The 20,818-nt window shown below is 41.2% G+C and overlaps 1 protein-coding gene across 1 annotated transcript in view; it reads right to left on the bottom strand.

Moving 5' to 3' along the window:
• The window catches only part of RAB3C (RAB3C, member RAS oncogene family), a 121,726-nt gene that overhangs the window by 42,842 nt on the left and 58,066 nt on the right, over positions 1 to 20,818 (bottom strand). The window contains exon 3 of the mRNA XM_027878924.1: positions 19,705 to 19,823. Within this exon, the coding sequence (XP_027734725.1) occupies positions 19,705 to 19,823 (119 nt within the window). The remainder of the gene's footprint in view (positions 1 to 19,704; positions 19,824 to 20,818) is intronic.

A 20,818-nucleotide genomic window follows, 5' to 3' on the forward strand; every position in this document is an offset into this window, starting at 1 on the left:
AGATAAATTCTACAACGACCTACGCCACCTTATCCAAAAGGTCCCTGCAAATGACAAGATCATTATCCTTGGTGATTTCAATGCCAGAGTAGGAAAGAACTCTGAAGCCTGGAAAGGAGTATTAGGCAAGCACGGTGTTGGGAACTGCAATGATAATGGTCGCCTTCTGCTAGAGTTTTGTGCTGAGCAGCAGCTTACCATCACCAACACTATCTTTCAGCAGAAAGATAGTCTGAAGACAACTTGGATGCACCCTAGGTCCAAGCACTGGCATCTCATTGATCAGACATTGATCTCATCTTGGTCAGACAGAGAGATATCCACGATGTTCGTCATACCCGCGTGATGCCTAGTGCAGAATGCCAAACAGATCATCGCCTTGTGCGCTGTAAACTTAACCTCCACCTTAAGTTCAAACCTAAAAAGGGCGGCATTCCTAGAAGGAGACTTCAAGTTAACAGTTTTCAAACAGCTACAGTAAGGGACAGTTTCCAGGCAAATCTCCAATCCAGGCTCGAAGTTCATTCCACAGATCCCTCTCCTGAAGCGCTTTGGCAACTTATTAAAAATAGTGTTCTGCAGTCCTCTGAAGAATCTTTAGGGTTCTCCTTTAAGAAAAACAAGGACTGGTTTGATGAAAACAACCATGAGATCCAGGAATTGTTGAGTAAGAAGAGAACTGCTCACCAAGCCCATATTGCTCAGCCATCTTGTCATATAACAAAAGCAGCCTTTCGACTTGCATGCAGCAAGCTACAACAGACACTTGGTGACATACAGAACAAGTGGTGGATCAATCTTGCGCAAAAAATCCAATTATGCGCAGATACAGGTGATTACAGGGGATTCTATGAGGGTCTGAAAACAGCCTACGGTCCTACACACCAGGTTCAAAGCCCTCTACTCAGTGCAGATGGTCAAACGCTTCTCACAGATAAAGTTTCCATTTTGAATCGATGGTCTGAACACTTCCAGACTCCCTTCAGTACTAGCCGTGTAGTTCAGGACTCAGCAATGCAGTACATTTCACAACAACCAGTGAAAACAGAACTGGACACTTCCCCCACCATGGGAGAAACTCTTAAAGCAATACAGCAGGTGAAAATTGGCAAGGCAGCTGGAGTTGATGGAATCCCACCTGAAATCTGGAAGCACGGTGGCCAAGCCCTCCATGTTAAGTTTCACGAATTTGTGGTGCGCTGCTGGGAAGGAGGTGTAGTGCCTTCAGACCTTCGTGACGCTGTCATCGTCACCTTGTACAAGAGGAAAGGAGATAAATCAGACTGCTCAAATTACCGAGGTATTACTCTGCTCTCCATTGCTGGTAAAGTCCTTGCAAGAATTCTTTTGAACAGACTAATACCCTCCATAGCAGAAGATCTTCTACCTGAAAGCCGTTGTGGTTTCCGAGCCAACAGAGGTGCCGACATGGTATTTGTTCTCAGATAACTGCAAGAGAAGTGCAGGGAACAGAACAAAGGACTCTATGTTACCTTTGTTGATCTCACCAAGGCTTTCGATACTGTGAGCAGAAAAGGTCTGTGGCAGATTTTGGAACGTTTAGGATGTCCTCCCAAGTTCCTCAAAATGATCATCTCGCTTCATGAGGACCAGCGCGGTCACGTCAGATATGGGGACACACTTTCTGAGCCGTTTCCAATACCCAATGGTGTGAAGCAAGGCTGCGTTCTTGCACCAACCTTATTCACGATCTTCTTCAGCATGATGCTCCAAAGGGCCACGGCAGACCTCGATTTTGAAAACAGTGTCTACATTCGATATCGTACCGATGGGAGCCTTTTCAACCTAAGGCGACTGAAGGCCCACACTAAGACCTTAAATCATCTTATCCGTGAGCTGCTTTACGCTGATGATGCCGCTCTTGTCGCCCACACAGAAGTAGCTCTGCAGCGTTTAACATCCTGCTTTGCAGAGGCTGCTGAGCTTTTTGGTCTGGAAGTCAGCTTGAAGAAGACAGAAGTTTTATATCAGCCTGCACCTCAGGAAGTCTCCCATCATCCCCATATCACCATTGGTGAAACAGCACTCAAATCAGTCCAACAGTTTAATTATCTGGGAAGCATCATCTCCTCAGATGGTAAGATTGATGCTGAAATTGACAACAGGTTAGCAAAGGCGTACAGAGCTTTTGGTAAACTCCGTAAAAGAGTGTGGCAAAACAAACACCTGAAGAAAAGTACTAAGAACAGTGTTTACAGAGCCATCGTGCTGTCTACTCTTCTATATGGTTCTGAATCACGGGTCATTTACCGGCACCACTTGCATCTCTTAGAACGCTTCCATCAGCGCTGCCTCCGTACAATCCTTAACATCCACTGGACTGACTATGTGTCCAACACGTCTGTCCTTGCACAGGCAGCAGTCACGAGCATCGAGGCCATGCTGCTGAGAACACAGCTGTGTTAGGCAGGGCATGTCTCCAGGATGCAGGACTACCGCCTCCCTAAGATCGTGCTTTATGGGGAACTTGCCACTGGCTGCTGCAAGAGAGGTGCCCCGAAGAGGAGATACAAAGACTGCCTGAAACAATCCCTCAGCTTTGGCCATATTGATCACCACCATTGGTCTACTCTGGCCTCCAATCGGGAGGCCTGGAGGCACAACATCTATAACGCTGCTGCTGCTTTTGAGAACACACGCAGGATCACTCTCGAGGAGAAAAGACAACGCAGAAAGAATCGCGTCTTGTCGATATCACCTGAGGAGTCTTTCTGCTGTGCCTTCTGCAACCGGACTTGTCTATCTCGCATTGGCCTTTTTAGCCATCAGCACGCTTGTAGCAAGTGTGGGTAGGGCCCCTCTCAAATCTTCGTTCGCGAAGCCTAGCCATGATATCTACTCTTCAACAGAACTGCCACTCTTGACAAACATCTTTGCTTCTCCTTGGCTGACTTGGAGAACCTATTACCTTTCTCAGATGCCTCCTTTTAAAACTTCCTTTCTATTCAGTTGGGATTTTGCCATGTTCTCTAAAACAGACATTTCCTCAGATCATTCATTCTCTTTGCCTGCACTCCCTGTTTGCCAAGTGGATCAGCAGCACTTTTCAGTATCTTAAAGAGAATGACAATTTTGTCACCCCCCTCCCACAGCTCCCCTCTGCCTCGTGAGACATTTCACATAAAGCTTACAGAATAGCACTTGTAAGCTCTGACTGGATTTTTCTTGTGTGACTTTATTGGGAAAGAGATATTTTTTTAAGAATAGAACTGGAATTAAAACAAATTAAGCTTTAGCTTAAAGCTTGCAGTTTAGATAGTCTCATAAAAGAGCTTGTAACATATCCCAAACTTCTTGAAAACATGAGCCCTGGGAGTTCTCTCCTTTGGGTAGGCAAACATTTAAAACCTTAACTTAAATGTGAGGAAAATATTAGTTTTTGTTTTCTTAGTAGCACATTGGATTTGGAAAACTGGTTTACTACAGCAGCCAGTAAGAAAAGCCCTTTAAAAACCTCACATACACCCAGACTTCCGCTCTAGCCATAGTACCCATGCTTTTGTTTATATATAAATTGTGATTGCAGTAACTAACCTAGTGAAGAGTTTCCATGGAGACTGAAAAGTAATTTTAAACATCCATGACTTTCAGAATATAAATCTCTCTGAACAGATATTGTATGAGTTTTCAGCTTAAGGCAACATTAATTCTTAGTTACTTTTTTTTTTTTTTTTGGTAATCTACTCACTCAAATACACATATAGATAACAAAATTCTCTGAAGATTAAAAAAAATTAATAAGTGTTTGTATTTAATATGAACTACCAATACTGATTTTCCTTGATCTGTGAAGGAAATATCTTTAAATCTGCTTAGAAATATAACTGCCATGCAAAGTGTTAAGCATTTGTGCTTTAAAAGCTCAGAAAATATGTAGATTAAAAAGGTTGTACTAAATAAGGAGAGAAGTTAAAATGGCTAACTTCAGTTTGGGAATCGAAAAATACAATACAGAAATTATGCTTATTATTTCTTTCAACTTTTTGACAGTTTATATATATAATTTTAATCCATGTGTTTCCTTTTTTCTTTTAATTGCAGGTGCAGGTTTCTTGTGGGTGACTTGTCATTGGGTCTTAACGGTGTGTTTGCTGATTCTCTCCCAGCAACCAAAACCGAAAGGACTGATATTAAATATTACATCAAAGGAAGGTTTGCATTCCCATCCGTTCTGGCTGGTTCGTATTTTGTTCTCTTCCTTTCTCCCAGAGGCTGTAACATTCAGCTCTGTTATAGTGAAAGGACTGATACTAAATATTACATCAAAGGAAGGTTTGCATTCCCATCCATTCTGGCTGGTTCATATTTTGAAGTTGTAACACTCAGCTTTGTTACCGTCTTGCTTGTAGCAAGTGAGCTGCAATATACAGGCTCCTCTCACTGACCAGCAAAAGAAACTGCTAAAGTCTTATTCTTTCTTCAGAATTGATTTGAAACAAAATTTACTTTGGGGTTTTTTTCTTTATTTTTGCTTCCTTTAGTACACTTTGCCTCTGCTAATGTGCACACATATCTAAGTGTGAATTTCATGTGTTCAATTAATATGGATTTGCTACAGAGTTTTTCCCTCCAGGAATAACAGGAAAAACAAACACCTCACATGACAGATGCTAGTTTTCTTGTTTAGTGTATGTCTGAAAGGCACATTAAAAAAAAAACAAAAACAAAAACAACTAAAAAAACCACCAACAAAAAAACTAGGGATTTCATGCAGATACGGAAAAACTGGAAATTTCATGCAGATTTGTCTGTCAAACTAGGCTGGAAACCAGCTTTGTCAGTATTATGGTTTTCCAAGGGAGCCATTCCCTGTGAATTGTTTTTCAATTGATATAACACTTTCTTTTAGCCTGTGAGAACAAAGCAGTGTAAATAGAGATTTATACATGAGGAAATTTAAGATAAAAAACATTGATTTATTCTTCCCCTTAGAGTTCCTCAGGATGTGAACGTATGGCAGAGTATGTTTGCTACAAGTGGAGAGCTTATGAAAGCCTTCCCTGGTGTGAAAATTGGACATCTACAACTCCTCTCTCGATTTCATGCGAGAATCAATTTTTAGTTGCATTTCTTAAAATTCCAGTGGTATCAAGAAAGAGAAAAGGATAGACTGAGGTCCCTAGTGCCCTTGGTAGAGTTAGAACTAACCTGTTATGTAACAGTATCTACTTTCCTTGCTGTTTCCAGGAGTTATGCACAGACCACTACCTTCTACTTCCCTCTCCCCAACTCCAATAAAACCATAGTTCACAATCTCCTCTGAAGCAATGACATAGCGATTAAATACTTGTCACACATAACTACTGAGCTGTCACTTTTTGACCCCTTATGATGGTCACTCCCAAATTGCTGAAGCAACTTATGGTGGTTTTAATCTCAGGGAGAACTGCAATAACTTTGCAGCAATAATTTGTATTCAAAGTCTGTATTATAGAACTGAGCACTGCACAGTGATATCCAAGTTTGGGCGATGCAATTTAACTTACATATTGGAAACAGTGTTATCCCAGAATCTCATTGGGCCATCTCAGTTAGCTTGCATCTTTCTGTGCAGCACTGCATTATACACCAAAGGCAACAGCAAAACATTCAGACACCACAATGCCCTGTTGCTTCGTGGTCAGCACAGAGAAGGACTAAAGTAGAAACACAGTCCTTCCCCTGGTTCCTCTGGGAAGTTTTATCAGCAGCCTATGGCCTCCAAGGTGCACTGCTTTCATTGTCAATTTTGCAAGGGTATCTCCTACTTATTCTCCAGAAAGAGAAAGGCTCTAATGCTGCTTGTATTGTGGGAAACATGAGTGAACATTGAGTAGAAGTTAAAAATCTCTAATTTGGATTAAAAATATATTTTCCCTTGCTACCTATTTTATAATAACTTTGTATTCACAAACTTATAAAATCAGATATTTTTATTTGTTTTTAACACACTGTCACTTGACACTAAGGGAACAGACAAGTTCTTCTAGGGATTCTTGACAGAATTGTGGTTACAATTAAAGCTTTATTTTCTTATCAGAATTTTACTATTAGTATTGCACAAAACAAAAAATGGAATTGGAAAAAAATGGACTTAGAAAAAAATAGAAAAAAATTGAAAACATTCATTATTAAGCATTCTCTACAAATGTCCTACCGTAATGGTTAAAACCTTGCAATATTATGATGAAAGAAAACCTAAAGGTTGCTTCACTTGCAAGTCAGAGCTAATAATCATTAAGTTATGCTTTGAAAATAATCACTACCACTGGGTTACACAGTCTTATCACTTTGCAGTTTGTGTTTCAATATAAGAACATTGATGGCACTTTTCCTGCTTGATCAGATGAATGAATTTGAATAAAACTTTTTGTACTTACCCACGTACAGCTTGTATCTCACATAGCTAATACACTTGCAAAATTGCTTATGCTGCACACTCAAACCATGGTATCTTGAAATCACGTGTAGAAGAAAGGAGGTGAGAGGGGAACAGAGGTGAGAAAGTTCATGAGGGAGAGGGTCTTATTAAACTTCATACTGCCCACTGTCAGAGATTGTACACTGCTTTGCTGCTGACTCATACAGTCTTAGTTTTGTTGAACTTTTGAACAAAAATCATCCAGGCTGCATGACTGAAACTGCAGCTCTTAGTGCTACTGAGATACATCCCAACCCACAGAAGATATCTGCAAAAGCGAAATCCTCAAAGGAACAGCTCCATCAGCAAGGTTCAGCTTTGGTACAGGGACCATGATATTGCCCTGAAGTTAAGAATAACAGATTTAGAGTTTTAGAGTACTGAGAAAAGTAAATAATCTGCAGCTTGAACTGAGAGTGGAAACTGTTTAGGGACATTACTAAGTCACTGATTGGACTTTTGTTGTTGGCTGATAGCTTTCATTTGGGAATACTCAGCAACAGTGTAACAGGAGATAAAAAGGAGTATATTACTGTTCCGCTAGGAAAAACTATTATTGCCACAAGATTTTATGACATTTATTACTACAAAAATAAACACTGTCTGTTGATTATAACATGCTAGGTTTAGTCTCTTTTACTACTGACCGTGCTATCTATAAAATAGACAGACTAGCTAAATATTAGACTCAGTCTTTCTTATACCTACTTTAGCACACAGTTATATATTACCATCCCAAAGTTTATCTTTCTAATTAACTCAATCAGCACACCACTAGCCTGTCAGAGGCATTTTCAAATTTACCTTTTGAAAAATAAACGTGTTATCATAGGAAAAAACAGACAAAACTGAAAATCTCATTAAGAGTATAGTATTAGTACAGTCTAATTAATGGATAGCAGTTCAGCACAGCAGCACTTAGATGTTAATCTGATCACCTGGTTTGCTTTTATGTACCTCAGTGTAACCCAGAGTGACCATACCTGAAAAACAAGATGTGGTACAGATTGGAAGATACCTCCTTTTTTTAAACAATGTGGGAACAAGCTGAGTCACTCTGCACCTGCATTTAGTTAATTGAAATCAAAAGGGAGGACCAACCTTGGCTAAGTGCTTTGAGAAAATGAGAATGAGAAAATGTTTCGTTTCTCACAGTGGAAAACCACTGTCTACATGACAGCGTGTATTTTTCTCTCGTGGCTGAACAAAGTCACTACATGATGCAAGGTGAATGTGTGGGCTCAAGGCACTGGTTTAGGACAACCCTGGGAATTGCAGTTAACTAAAGAAAAACACCAAGTGCTCTTTACGAGAGAATTTGAATAAAAAAGGGAACACTGAAAAGGATTAGTGGACAAATCCCAAAATGGAACTTTTTTGTGGTGTGCAGCTCCATTCCTCTCAGCGCCCATAAACAACAGTTCTCTGAATGGCTGAGTACTTATGTGCAGTGAAACTCCACTGTGAAATTTTCAGTCCAACAATGAGAGTTTATGGAAATTGTTCTTGCCAGATGTACGTGGCAGCCAAGCCTGATTTGCTAGTTCTTCATGTTTTCCCAGATAAAAGACCGTGGTTGCTTCACATCAGACAGACTACCACATTTTTATGACTGAGGAAAAAGGTCCTAGGAAAGGAATGATGCAGCCTTCCTTATTATTGACCAGCACTAAAAAGGAGAGAAGAAATTGGCGCCCAGAACTTCAGCCCTTAGCTGTAGGGGTAGGAGCTCTAGAGGAGGTGCAGCACACTCATGATATGGTTGCCTGTCTGCAGCTGGTGCTCACAGGGAAGCTGCAATGTGTGATGCTAATAACTTATGTCTAGTCACGGCCAACAGCTGTCCTAACCAACTACCATGTCAGCTGAAATAAAGAATAAAAAAAGACAATTAATTAAAGCCACTCAGTAGGCCAACTAGGTCTAGTGGAAGTCAAAAATGACTTAATCTTGCTGTTGAGTTCCTGAAACATATTACTGAGGCTAGATCCACCGCAGAGCTGCACTCGCCAACCAATTAGTGAGCAGGACCTGAGTGTGTGATTACTCTCAGCAACTTAATGACTGTACTGCTCTCATATTTGAGGGATAAAAAAAGATATGAAGCACCCTGAGAGATTTTTGTCCAGACGGTATTTATTCCCTTTTCGTATTAGACTTATCACTGGCAGCATTAATATGGTTTGATGTAGCTGAAGGCTGTTGAATGGACACCCTGATACTGGCTAGCTGCTTAGAAGCTAAGAAAGTGTCATATCTACAGTGAAGGAGGTTCAAGGGAGAGGTGTATGACCTTTAGCAGAAGCCCCAAGTTCCCCTCAAAAATGAATGAAAGGAGAAGTGTAAGAGCCAAGAACCACATAAGGAAAATTTCTGTTTCATAAGACTGTTTCTTTCTGTGGTTTAAGGACATAGAGATAAAAAAGAATGAAAAATGTCATGAAAAATTAACAGCTGTCTCTCCTGATTAACTGCTACAGTGCATGAATTATTTTTTGGACATTAAACCTACTGAAAATACTTTCTGATGAGGTTTGAACTTTTAAGTCAAAGATTTACTATTTTCAAAATAACCCCCCCACTTCTATAAGGATTTACATAAATTCCATGAGTAATATGCATATTTAAATTCAGGGTTTAGTAGAAAAAAATCTAAGAAAGTATCTTCATGAAAGCAATGTTGTTCAGGCTACTGTGCTGCTTAATCCTAACATCAAATGTTATCAGGAAAAGCCTTTAGAAAAGCAGCCATATGATTGTTTTTTTTTTAATGAGAGTTCTCCTAAAGCCATGTATTGGCAATGACAGTAATAAGAGACTAATACATTACCTTTTGGCACATCTAAACCTCTTGAGCAGTATATCCTGGCAGCCAGGAGGGCCAACCATGTCCTGGGGGGCACCAGGCATCAGACAAAGCATCACCATGTGGTTGAGGAAGGTGACTGATTTGCTCTGCTTTGCAGCCTGATTGTCCTGCTTTGGTGCGGCCTCCATATTATGTGCAGTTTTGGTCAATGTAAAAAATATAAAAAAGACATTAAGCTACTAGAGAGTATCCAAAGAAGGGCCATGATGATGCTAGAAGGTCTTGAGGGGAAGCTTTATGAGGAGTGACTGAGGTCACTCGGTCTGCTCAGTCTGGAGCAGAGGAGACTTGAGGGGATGCCTAATTGCAGTCTTCAGCATCTTCTTGAGGGGAAGTGGAGGGGCAAGTACTGATCTCTTCACTCTTGTGACCAGTGACAGGACTGAAGAGAATATCATGAAACTAAACTGGGGGAGGTTTAGGTTGGATATCAGGAAGAAGTTTTTCACCCAGAGGGTGGTTGGAACAGGATCCCCAGTGCAGTGGTCACAGCTCCAAGACTGACAGAGTTCAGGAAGTGTTTGGACAATATTCTCAGGCACATGGTGTTACTCCTGGAGATAGTCCTTGGCAGGGCTGGAAGCTGGACTTGATGATCCTTGTGTATGCCTTCCAATACAACATATTCTGTGATTCTATGATGATATAGATAAGCTGAACATGAGCCAGCAGTGTGCCCAGGCGGCCAAGAAGGCCAATGGCATCCTGGCCTGGATCAGGAACAGTGTGGTCAGCAGGACCAAGGAAGTGATTCTTCCCCTGTATTCAGTGCTGGTGAGGCCACCTCTGGAGTGTTGTGTCCAGTTCTGGCCTCTCAGTTCAGGAAGGGCATTGAGGTGCTGGAGCAGGTCCAGAGAAGAGCGACGAGGTTGGTGAAGGGACTCGAGCACAAGTCCTATGAGGAGAGGCTGAGGGAGCTGGGGTTGTTTAGTCTGGAGAAGAGGAGGCTCAGAGGTGACCTCATCACTCTCTACAGCTCCCTGAGAGGAGGTTGTAGCCAGGTGGGGGTTGGTCTCTTTTCCAGGCAGCTATCAATAAGACAAGAGGGCATGGTCTTAAGCTCTGCCAGGGAAGGTTTAGGTTAGATATTAGGAAGAAATTCTTTACAGAGAGGGTAATCAGGCATTGGAATGGGCTGCCCAGAGAGGTGGTGGATTCTCCGTCCCTGGAGGTTTTTAAGATGAGACTGGATGTGGCATTTAGTGCCATAGTCTAGTAACTGTGGTGGTAGTGGATCAAGGGTTGGACTTGATGATCTCAGAGGTCTTTTCCAACCTATCTGTTTCTATGATTCTATGACTCTATGATTTGAAATACTCCGGATGACACTGAATATTTTTTGCTGGTCTGTCATGACTGATCTGCTGAAAATTACAGAACAGTAAAAAACATAAATTAATCTATTTGCATAATTTTCCTTCCTTACCATCATAAATACTTGTTTCTTTTTTTTTTTTTTTTTTTTTTTTTTTTTTTTTTTTTTTTTTTTTTTTTTTGGAAGACTCATTTGCAGTATTTGCTGTTCCTCAAATATCCAGAGATATGCCCCGCTCTTGAGTTTGAAATGCGGGGATAGTCTTTTTGGATATGGTGGGAGAAACATCATGGAAGACAGTGGAGTGGGTCTGTAAAACTGGAAAGCATGTAGGTTGTTTCAGCTAGCACCAATTTAGCATTTGTGAGACAAAGTTTGATGACAGACCTTTGAGGGAAAAAGATGTCATCTCAGAGAACTAAGTTTCACATATGCAATCTACTACAACAGGAATTCCATAGCAAACAGTGTGTGAAAAATGGCTAAGTAAACTGGCCTAGAATACAGACCTTTACTTAAATATTTATTTTAAATATTTTAATACAAAATAGTTCCACTTTTCAACAATTGTCTTTGTAGTACTTCTAAATAAGAATTTTTCTTTTTTAGAAAACGTAGCTATTTAGCCCCTAGCCTTAGTCCTTCTTACAGTGCTAAAGAACAAAAAAAAAAAAAAGTGAAAATAATTTTAGAGTCATTTTGTGCATAACTCAACTACATTTCCAGCAGTCAGCATTAAAAGGAAAAACTGTAAATTTTGTGTTATTGCAACCAATTATTGCAACCAGTTATTACAACCAATAATATTTCAAATTGTAAAATACATTTTTGCTCCCTATATTTAGGTCCATAAATAACCCTATTTCCCTTTCCCCTTACCTATTGTACAGGAAAAAGACCTGGAAAAGAATAAAAAAATTACATCAAACTGTGATTCTTTTGAAGTATTCATCCTTAAATCTCACTTTTTTTTTTCCCCCACAGCAAATAATCTGTGAAATTCTAGTGTTTCATAATTTTGTTTTAAATAGGAGAATGAAACTATCCACCAGAATGAAACTTCTTGTTCCCACTTGGCTGCAAAGTACAAACATGTCAAAAACAATCCCAGGGAACTCTCTTGCATTGATACCAAACACAAGTTATTATATATAGAATCATAGAATCAACTGAGTTGGAAAAGGTCTCTGAGATCAAGTCCAACCCTTGATCCACCACCCATGGTTACTAGACAATGGTACTAAGTGCCACATCCAGTCTCATCTTCAGAACTCCAGGGATGGTGAATCCACCACTTCCCTGGATAGCCCAGTCCAATGACTGATTACTCTCTCCGTAAAAAACTTCTTCTTAATATCTGTATTCATGCTTAATTAGACTGTTAATTTTTGGTTTTCTTTGGCCCAGCCACCTCTGAGATTCTGCTCTTTTCCTGCCAAGTTATGAGAAAACAAGCACTGATAAACGAGAAGTTTGTCCTTGATGGAAGCATCCTAGATAAACTGAAATTAACTGAGGCCTCACCATTGGCTGATGGCCCTCCAAGGACATTTGAAGGAGAAAGGGAAGAGGAAGATGATGAAGTAAGCCCCCAGACTCATTTAGAAAAGACCTCCAATGTGCAGCACGCAGGTGCAGGGGAATTTCTAATGTACACATGCATGCACAGAAGGGGTACCACTTACATAATGGGGGGAGGGACCGAAGGCCTCTAGCTGGGTGTTGCTGGCCACACTTGCCAACCCACTTGCCCAGATATCATAGGTTAATTGTATAAAGAGTAGATAGCTCCTGCTGGGAGTGGATGCAAGCTTCATTGGAGCTTCACTGGAGGACAACATAACCTCTGCATGGACGCCTGCTATCATGTGAGCCTGCAGATGCTCTGAGGATGCAGTTTCTGCTATAGGGAATTCTATGCATTCTGGGGTCGGTATGTATGACAATTTCGTAAGTAATGGCTGAGTGAGTGGGGGGTTGTCTTGGGGGCTCGTTTCCCTTCTTTTTCCGGTCTCTTGGTTTCTCGTTTTGTTTCCTACTTCCTTGTAATAAATGTTGTTTTGTTGAACTTCCAACAGTGCACTGGTTTCACTTTGGCAATCCCCCGTTACAATATCCAATCTTAACTTCCCCCGGGCAGAGCTTAAAATCCTGCCCTCTTGTCCTCCTGCTGGTTGCCTGGGAGAAGAGACTAACCCCCATCTGGCTACAACCTCCTTTCAGGAATGTGTAGAGAATGATGAGGTCTCCCCTGAACCTCCCCTTCTCCAGGTTAAACAACTCTATCTCCCTCAGCCTCTCCTCATAGGACTTGTGCTTGAGTCTCTTCACCAGCCTCACTGCTCTTCTCTGGACCTGCTCCAGCACCTCAATGTCCTTCCTGAACTGAGGGGCCCAGAACTGGACACAGCACTCCAGAGGTGGCCTCACTAGTGCTGCGTACAGGGGAAGAATCACTTCCCTGCTCCTGCTGGCCACACTCTTCCTGATCCAGGCCAGGATGCCATTGGCCTTCTTGGCCACCTGGGCACACTGCTGGCTCATGTTCAGCCTCCTGTCAATCCAAACTCCCAGGTCCCTTTCTGCCTGGCTGCTCTCCAGCCACTCTGTGCCCAGCCTGTAGCGCTGCAGGGGCTTGTTGTGGCCAAAGTGCAGGACCCGGCACTTGGCCTTGCTGAACTTCATCCCGTTGGAATTCGCCCAACTCTCCAGCCTATCCAGGTCCCTCTGAAGAGCCCTCCTGCCTTCCAGCTGATCAACACTCCCTTCCAACTTGGTGTCATCTGCAAATTTACTAATGGTAAATCTCCTCATCCAGATCATCCATAAAGATATTAAACAGGACTGGGCCCAGCACTGATCCCTGGGGGACACCACTGGTGACCGGCTGCCAACTGGATGCAGCCCCGTTCACCAGCACTCTCTGGGCCCGGCCCTCAAGCCAGTTCCTAACCCAGCACAGAGTGTCCCTGTCCAAGCCATGGGCTGCCAGCTTTTCCAGGAGTGTGCTGTGGGAGATGGTATCAAAGGCTTTGCTGAAGTCCAGACAGACCCATCCACAGCCTTCCCCTCATCCACCAGGCAGGTCACCTGATCATAAAAGGAGATCAGGTTGGTCAGACAGGACCTGCCCTTCCTAAACCTGTGCTGGCTGGGTCTGATCCCTTGTCCATCCTGTAGGTGCTGTGTGATTGCAGTCAGGATGATCTGCTCCATAACCCTGCCAGGCACTGAGGTCAGGCTGACAGACCTGGAGTTTCCCAGGTCCTCCTTGCAGGAGGATCCTTTTTGTGGATCAGCGTGGCATTCACCAACTTCCAATCATCTGGGATGTCCCCAGTGAGCCAGGACTGATGGTAAATGATGGAGAGCGGCTTGGCAAGCTCTTCTGCAGCTCCCTCATCACCCTCGGGTGGACCCCATCTGGTCCCATAGACCTGTGAGGATCCAAGTGGCTCAGCAGGTCTCTAACTGTTCCCTCCTGGATTACAGGGGGCTATTTGGCTTTCTGTCTCTGTCTATCAGCTCCAGAGGTCAATTGTCCTGAGGACAACCTGTCTTACTGTTGAAAACTCAGGCAAACAAGGTATTAAGTACTTCAGCCTTTTCCTCATGTCTGGTGACTATGTTCCCCGCCATGTCCAAAAAAAAACTGAAGTTTTTCTCGCCCCCGCTTTTGCTACTGATTTTCAGAAAAATTTTGCTACTATATTTTCAGAAGCACTTCTTGTTAGCCCTCACAGAAGTGGCTAGATTGAGTTCAAACTGTGCCTTTGTCTCTTTAATTTTCTTTCTATATGACCTAACTATATTCCTAAACTCTTCAGGAGTAGCCAGTCCTTTTTTCCAGAGTTTGTAAGCTCTCTTTTTTCCCCTAATTTCCTTCAAAATCTCCCTGTTCATCCAGGCTGGACATCTTCCCTGCTGGCATGCCTTTTGGCAGACTGGGACAGACTGCTCCTGTGTGTTCAAGACTGGCTTCTTGAAGCATATCCATCCCTCCTGGATGCCTTTGTTTTCAAGGGCTCTTTCCCAAAGTACCTCTGAACAAGTCCTCTCTGTAGGCCAAAATCTGCCCTCTGGAAGTCCAGGGTAGAGGTTTTATTGAGGGCCTTGTTTGCATCCCTGAGTATTGAAAACTAATTTCATGGTAACTGTGCCCCAGACAGCCTCTGACCACTACGTCTCCCACCAACCCCTCTCTGTTTGTGAACAGCAGGTCTAGCAGAGCCCCACCCCTGGTAGGTTCATTTACCAGACAGAGCAGGAAATTATCCTCTATACACTCTCACAATCTCCTAAACTGCCTCTTCTCCACTGTGTGGAGTTCCCAGCAGACATCTGGCAGGTTAAAGTCACTCACAAGAACAAGGGCTGGATATTTTTAAGACATCCACCAGCTGCTTGCAGAATAATTCATCACCCTCATCGTCCTGGTTGGGTGGTCTGTAACAGACTCCCACCAGAATATCAGCCTTGTTGGCCTTCCCCCTGATTCTGATCCACAGGCACTCAACCTTATTGTTACTGACTTCAAGTTCTGCAGAGTCAAGAGAGTCTCTAACATACAGAGCCATTCCTCCACCTCTCCTACCCTGCCTGTCCCTTCTGAAGAGCTTGTAGCCATCCATGGCAGCTCTCCAGTCATGTGAGTCCTCCCACCACATTTCTGTGATGGCGACTACATCACAGACATCCTCAGACACTCAGTTTGTGTATAGATCGTGGAACTTGTGTCCAGACAGAGTCCCTCAGGACAGGGATCCCAAGAACATGCATGGGAAATGGCATACATGGCATGTGTCTGTGCTCTGTGCAGCAGAACCACGTGGACTGTGCTGCATGGCACATCATGTGTTTTGGCAATGACAGGTGGAGGCTAAATTTGTCTAGAAGCACTTTCCAGATTTGTTCCCTGATATACAGCAAAAAATTGATTTTTCTTAAATGATAGAACTAAGTTCAATATTTAGATAAAAAGAGGAAAGAGAAGTATCTTGCATGGAGGATTCTCTGAATATCTTAAGAAGATGTGTAACCATAATCTTTCCACCAGAGCATTAAAAAAAACTATCATAAAATTTTTAAAAAAAACTTTATTTTTTAAAGAGTGAGAGTAATCAAAGTGTTTCCTAGAATACTTCCCTGCTTCCATAAGCCTCAGCCAAAAATGAAGGAAGAACTGATTCTTTGTAGACCTTGACAGGCTTACAAAACATAGATAATGTAAAAACTTCAATAATTCAAAGCCTCTTAGGCTCCTTCAGCCGTATGTGTTTCCTGAGGAAGCATTCCTGAACCTGAGACTCCAGCAATGTGGAATTCTCAGATTTTGAATTCCTACAGAGGGAAGCCCTCCACAACAGTGCCTTTAGCAGTCACCAGACAGTTATAAAGATATTGCCACACAAACACTTGTAGCTGGGATAATGTTTTCGGGTGCAGAGGAGCAACTTGTGTAAACAAATATATACAATGTCCTCTATCCCTGTCTAGCCTTCAGACCTAGAGAAGTTTCAAGTGTAGGCTTTCAACCTGGAAAAAAAAACCTCAGGCTTTTAGATCATGGTTTACATACCTGCTGTTTCTGACCTAGGTGGAGATATTGCATTAGAAATAACTGGGGTATAAGGATATTTCAGTTCCTTCCAATTCAGTCATTAGAAGTCTAGAAAAGTCGTATTTTTAAAATCAGGTTTAACTTCAACTCAGAGGCATTTATTTCCCTGGAACTTCTGTAGAACTCAGCATACTGAGTCGATAGCAAAGCTGATTTGCAAAGATAGTATAAAGCCTTTACCCTCTCCTTCCTACCAACAGGTACCACTGCCAAAAATGTCACACCTTATGTGGACTGAACCACTAAGAGGAAAAGGGATATGACAGCTCCTAGTGAAATGTAGAGATGGAAAAGGCTAACAAATGTAGATGCTACAGGTGGTAGCATAAAACAGGAATTAATGCTAGCACTGGACATTACAACTGAACTAAAAAAATAAGCACTGAAGTGGCACGGTGCTACTTCTTTTTTCTATTTCCCCTTCAGCTTTAATAAGAAGGAATTTCTAAAGAAAATAGATCCCACTAGGCCAATTACTTAAAACATGTAAACACTGTCTAAACAACTCAGCTAAATGGGAACATTTGGTTACTTGATTATACCCTCTTTCTAATTTAGAACTCAGGCAAGCAGAAAATGATGCTCTACAATAGGTTCCTCTTTACAGGAAATAAATATATTGACCAAATCTTTTTAGGGGGGCATGATAAATGTCCATCAAACTACTTCAAGGTACACAGCTCGCAGCATTAGCATCTAGAGATACAACTATAGGATCTGCAGCTATAAAGGAGAAATGTCAGACAGATTTCACACTCAAAAAAATGATTTTTAATATAAAGAATCATCCCAGCACATACTTTAAACCAAAGTCCTTTATCCAATTCTAAAGGTACCTGCAGGGCAGTTTCTAGATCAAGTCTTGAAGCTGATATGATTTGAGCTTAGATTTGGCCCATTGTGCATGCATATGAAGTGGCACTACTGCTTGGAGAGGCATATTTATCCCAGAGAAAAGCATTTTAAGCCCCAGAGAGGCTTAAAAGCTCCCACTCTCTCCCCCATATCTTTCAGAAAGACACAGATACCTGCACATACCCATGCCTGCTCTTCTGCAGCATTGGTAATTGAGAGTTTTTCTTAACTTTTCTCACATTCAGAAGTAAGCTTTGGTTTTGTAATTGCTATTAGAATTGACGCCAAAGATAATCAAAATCAATTATCAGCTCTGAGATGGGAGGAACAAAACAGAGGAAGAACAGCAGAGCATCAACTGGGCTTATGATATTAAAAATCTATAAGAGGCAAATCTATGTCTCATTCTGACAAGTGAGGAACATATCTGTCATTCCTTTCATCTTGCAGATGATTGTAGATCTCGACACATAATACTGCAACCACATCTTTCCACCAAATTTCTATAATGTCTGCCAACATTTTATAAAGGTTCTAGATAAAAATGATGCAAACCTCATATTTTATAAACCTACTTAAGAACTCCATAGCTTTTAAATTTTTTCTTGCTTCATTTTACAATGACTCTTTAAATAGTATGAAGCCCTGTTTCTTTGCCAGGAGATAAAGAGTGCCAAACACACCAGATCTAGGAGACTGGAAAACAAACAGGTGGGAAAATTAATAAGAAGTATTCCTATTTACATTTGCTGTAAAAGAAATCTTTGTGTTAGAGGAAGCCAGATAATATATGGCATGCCATCTGGTTTGCCTAGAGATGGGACAATGAGATTTGCAGATCACAGCTCGTCCTAGACAGCCATTATCACCCAGTTAACCCAGTGTTTGAACAGAATCAGCCCATTGACAATGAAAAGCAGAGGCAGAGCAAGACTGTTCAGCTGACAGGGGCAGGAAGCAGTGGTGCTGGTAGTCTCATCTGCAGGTTCAGCTAGGATTTTGGTGTACTGCTTGATTCCCTGTTTTTGCTAAACTTTCATAGAAGCATCTATGAATAACACTTCCAGCTATCTTCTCTTAAGTAGGAGATTCTGATTCATGCTGTTGAACGGAACAGTTCTCACAAATGTGTTACAGAAAGTACTCAGCATGGTGCTTCCAGCTTTTGCACAACATGGGCAGAACATCCCTTTGGCATAACAAGTAACATGGAACAAACATGCCATCTTCTTGTAGTATCAAGCAGAGACTCCACTCAGATACACTCAATTGTCCAAAAGACAGTTGTCCAGTCTGTACTAGTCAGGTAAGCTTATTGATTCTCTCTTAAATGGAAAGATTAAAATTCTCTCATAAATAAGAGAAATTCGGTGTAGAATTGTACAGGTAACAATGTAGAGAAGGTGGGACATAATCTGGAGTTGCCTCTTTTTCCTGGAGGACTGTGAATGACTACGTCCTTAGTGCTTACAAAGGAAACCTTAGGCAACTCAAGATCCCATTTAGAGCAGAATCAACCTAAGGTTCTGAGTTATTACTTTCAGAGTGATAAATGGCCATTCTCAGCTTATATAGACCAATAAACTCCAGATGTTGACAGGGAAGGTGCTCAGTAGGCTCCATGACACTTTCTACAACAATGGTAAGCAGAAGAGTGTGAAAGACAAAAAGTTGTTTTCTTGGACAATCTGAGGCTGGGCCACAATTCCCGCTAAAAACAGGCAACACAGCATCATGTGCGCAATATGTTTCTGACCTTGTCTGTCCTGACAGAAGTCCACGGTAGAGCATATCTTAAAATAAATTTTAAGGAAGCCTAAGAAACATAGTGAACAAATCATACAAACTCTGAACAAAATCCTCTCGCAAACACAGTTCTCTCATGGGAATTGCATGTAAGAGATACGTGGACCACACATGGCAAACGTTATTCATATTACTCTGAGCACTTCTGGAAGGCTCTCAGATATTAAAATAACTTGTTAAGGAATAAATCACTGAGGTAAACTCTGACTTTCCTTTTAGGTTAGCTTTACTTAAAAAAGCTTCACACTGTTCAGATGCTGACTGACCCCTGTGGGATTAAAAAAACGCACTTTTATGGAGACATCTGGACATTCACATAATGCAAGGTAATGTAAGTTTCAGCCATTCCAAGTTCTGCTACTGTGAGAAAGTTTGCTCATTTTAACACTTGAGGAACAAAACGGACAGTATAATGTATATCTAGATATGGTTAAAAGCAACATGATGAAAAATTAAAAGATGACCCTCACACATGGTATCTCAAATTTCCCATGAAATATAGAAACACTTTCTGGTATCTTAGAAGTTATCCTCCACACTACCATGTTGCTGGTTTCAGTGGTATAAATAATATAAATTAAACTGAAATCACAGCAAACACAATTATTACAATTAATTATATGTAACACATTTTAAAGTATTCATTGTCTCTCCTGAATTAAAAAAACCCACAACATTCCTATTCCCTCTCTGGGTATAGGAATGCTCGAGTGCTGTATTCGGAAATAAGTTTACCAAAATAATTTACACTGTCACAGCAGAAAAGTGATAGAACATATTCTCTCTGGTATCTACTATGAATTCCAAGTTTTACTTACCAATCCTGCACAGCGTTGAAAGAGTCTTCGTTTGTGATGTCATACATTAAAATGAAGCCCATTGCACCCCGGTAGTAAGCTGTGGTAATTGTTCTGTATCTCTCCTGTCCTGCTGTGTCCTGAAACAATAACAAACAAAATTTTGACACATTGCAAGTAAACTGGAAAATTATTTTTTTCCTTAATAGAAATAAAACTCTGAGAACAGTTATTGTACAACTCTGCAATCCTGGGAAAAACAACAAAAAGAATTCTACATTGGATCATAATAGGAGGGACACATTGATTACGTCATGAGGTGAGAGTGGAGAGAAGCAGAAGGGCATGGCTCCCTGTCAGGCCATATATCCTGAGTCATCGAGTCATGTTATTCAATCTGAAAGTCAGGTAAGAACCTTCTCTCCTGCTCCTGCCCTGTACCTTCCCAGTCCGTCAGCGGTAAAATCTCATGTGCTGGATAAAATGCTGGAGCAAAATAGCATCCTTAAGATCTTCATTATAAGACCAGGATGGTTCCTGAAATCAGGAAACATCCTGACCAAAAAGGCAATGTCTGATTGTCCTGTTCTTGTGATTTTAAGCCACTGGTGCTCATGTCAACTTTAGCATACAGCTTTTTGCTTACTTACAAAAAAAAAAAAAAAAAAAAAAAAAAAAAAAAAAAAAAAAAAAAAAAAAAAAAAAAAAAAAAAAAAAAAAAAAATCTGAAAAACAAACAAACAAACAAAAACAAAACCCCCAAACAAACAAACAAACAAACAACCCTCACAAAAGAACCACACACACAAAACACAAAAAACCAAAAACAAACAAAAAACCCCCCACAAACAAACAACCTCCCCCCAAAACAAAACAGCAACAAAAAACCCCACAAAACAAAAAACCTAAAACTCCTCCCCCGCCCCCCCAAAAAAACCCCACAAAAATACCAAACCCTGTATGGCAGTGTTTTTAAAATGAGGATGATATCTGACCAAAAAAAAGGAGTATGCTATCAGTCCCTTACCTCAAACCACTTTTCTTCCTCAGTCTCTGCAACTCAATCAATTGCCTTTAAAGAAATATAAGTTCTCTTTCTCCTACTCTGTGCTTTACTTACTACCATTAAAAGTTT

Source organism: Empidonax traillii, unplaced genomic scaffold (assembly GCF_003031625.1).
Source record: "Empidonax traillii isolate 1590-97213 ecotype Southwest subspecies unplaced genomic scaffold, ASM303162v1 scaffold47:size1546949, whole genome shotgun sequence".
Classification (NCBI taxonomy): domain Eukaryota; kingdom Metazoa; phylum Chordata; class Aves; order Passeriformes; family Tyrannidae; genus Empidonax; species Empidonax traillii.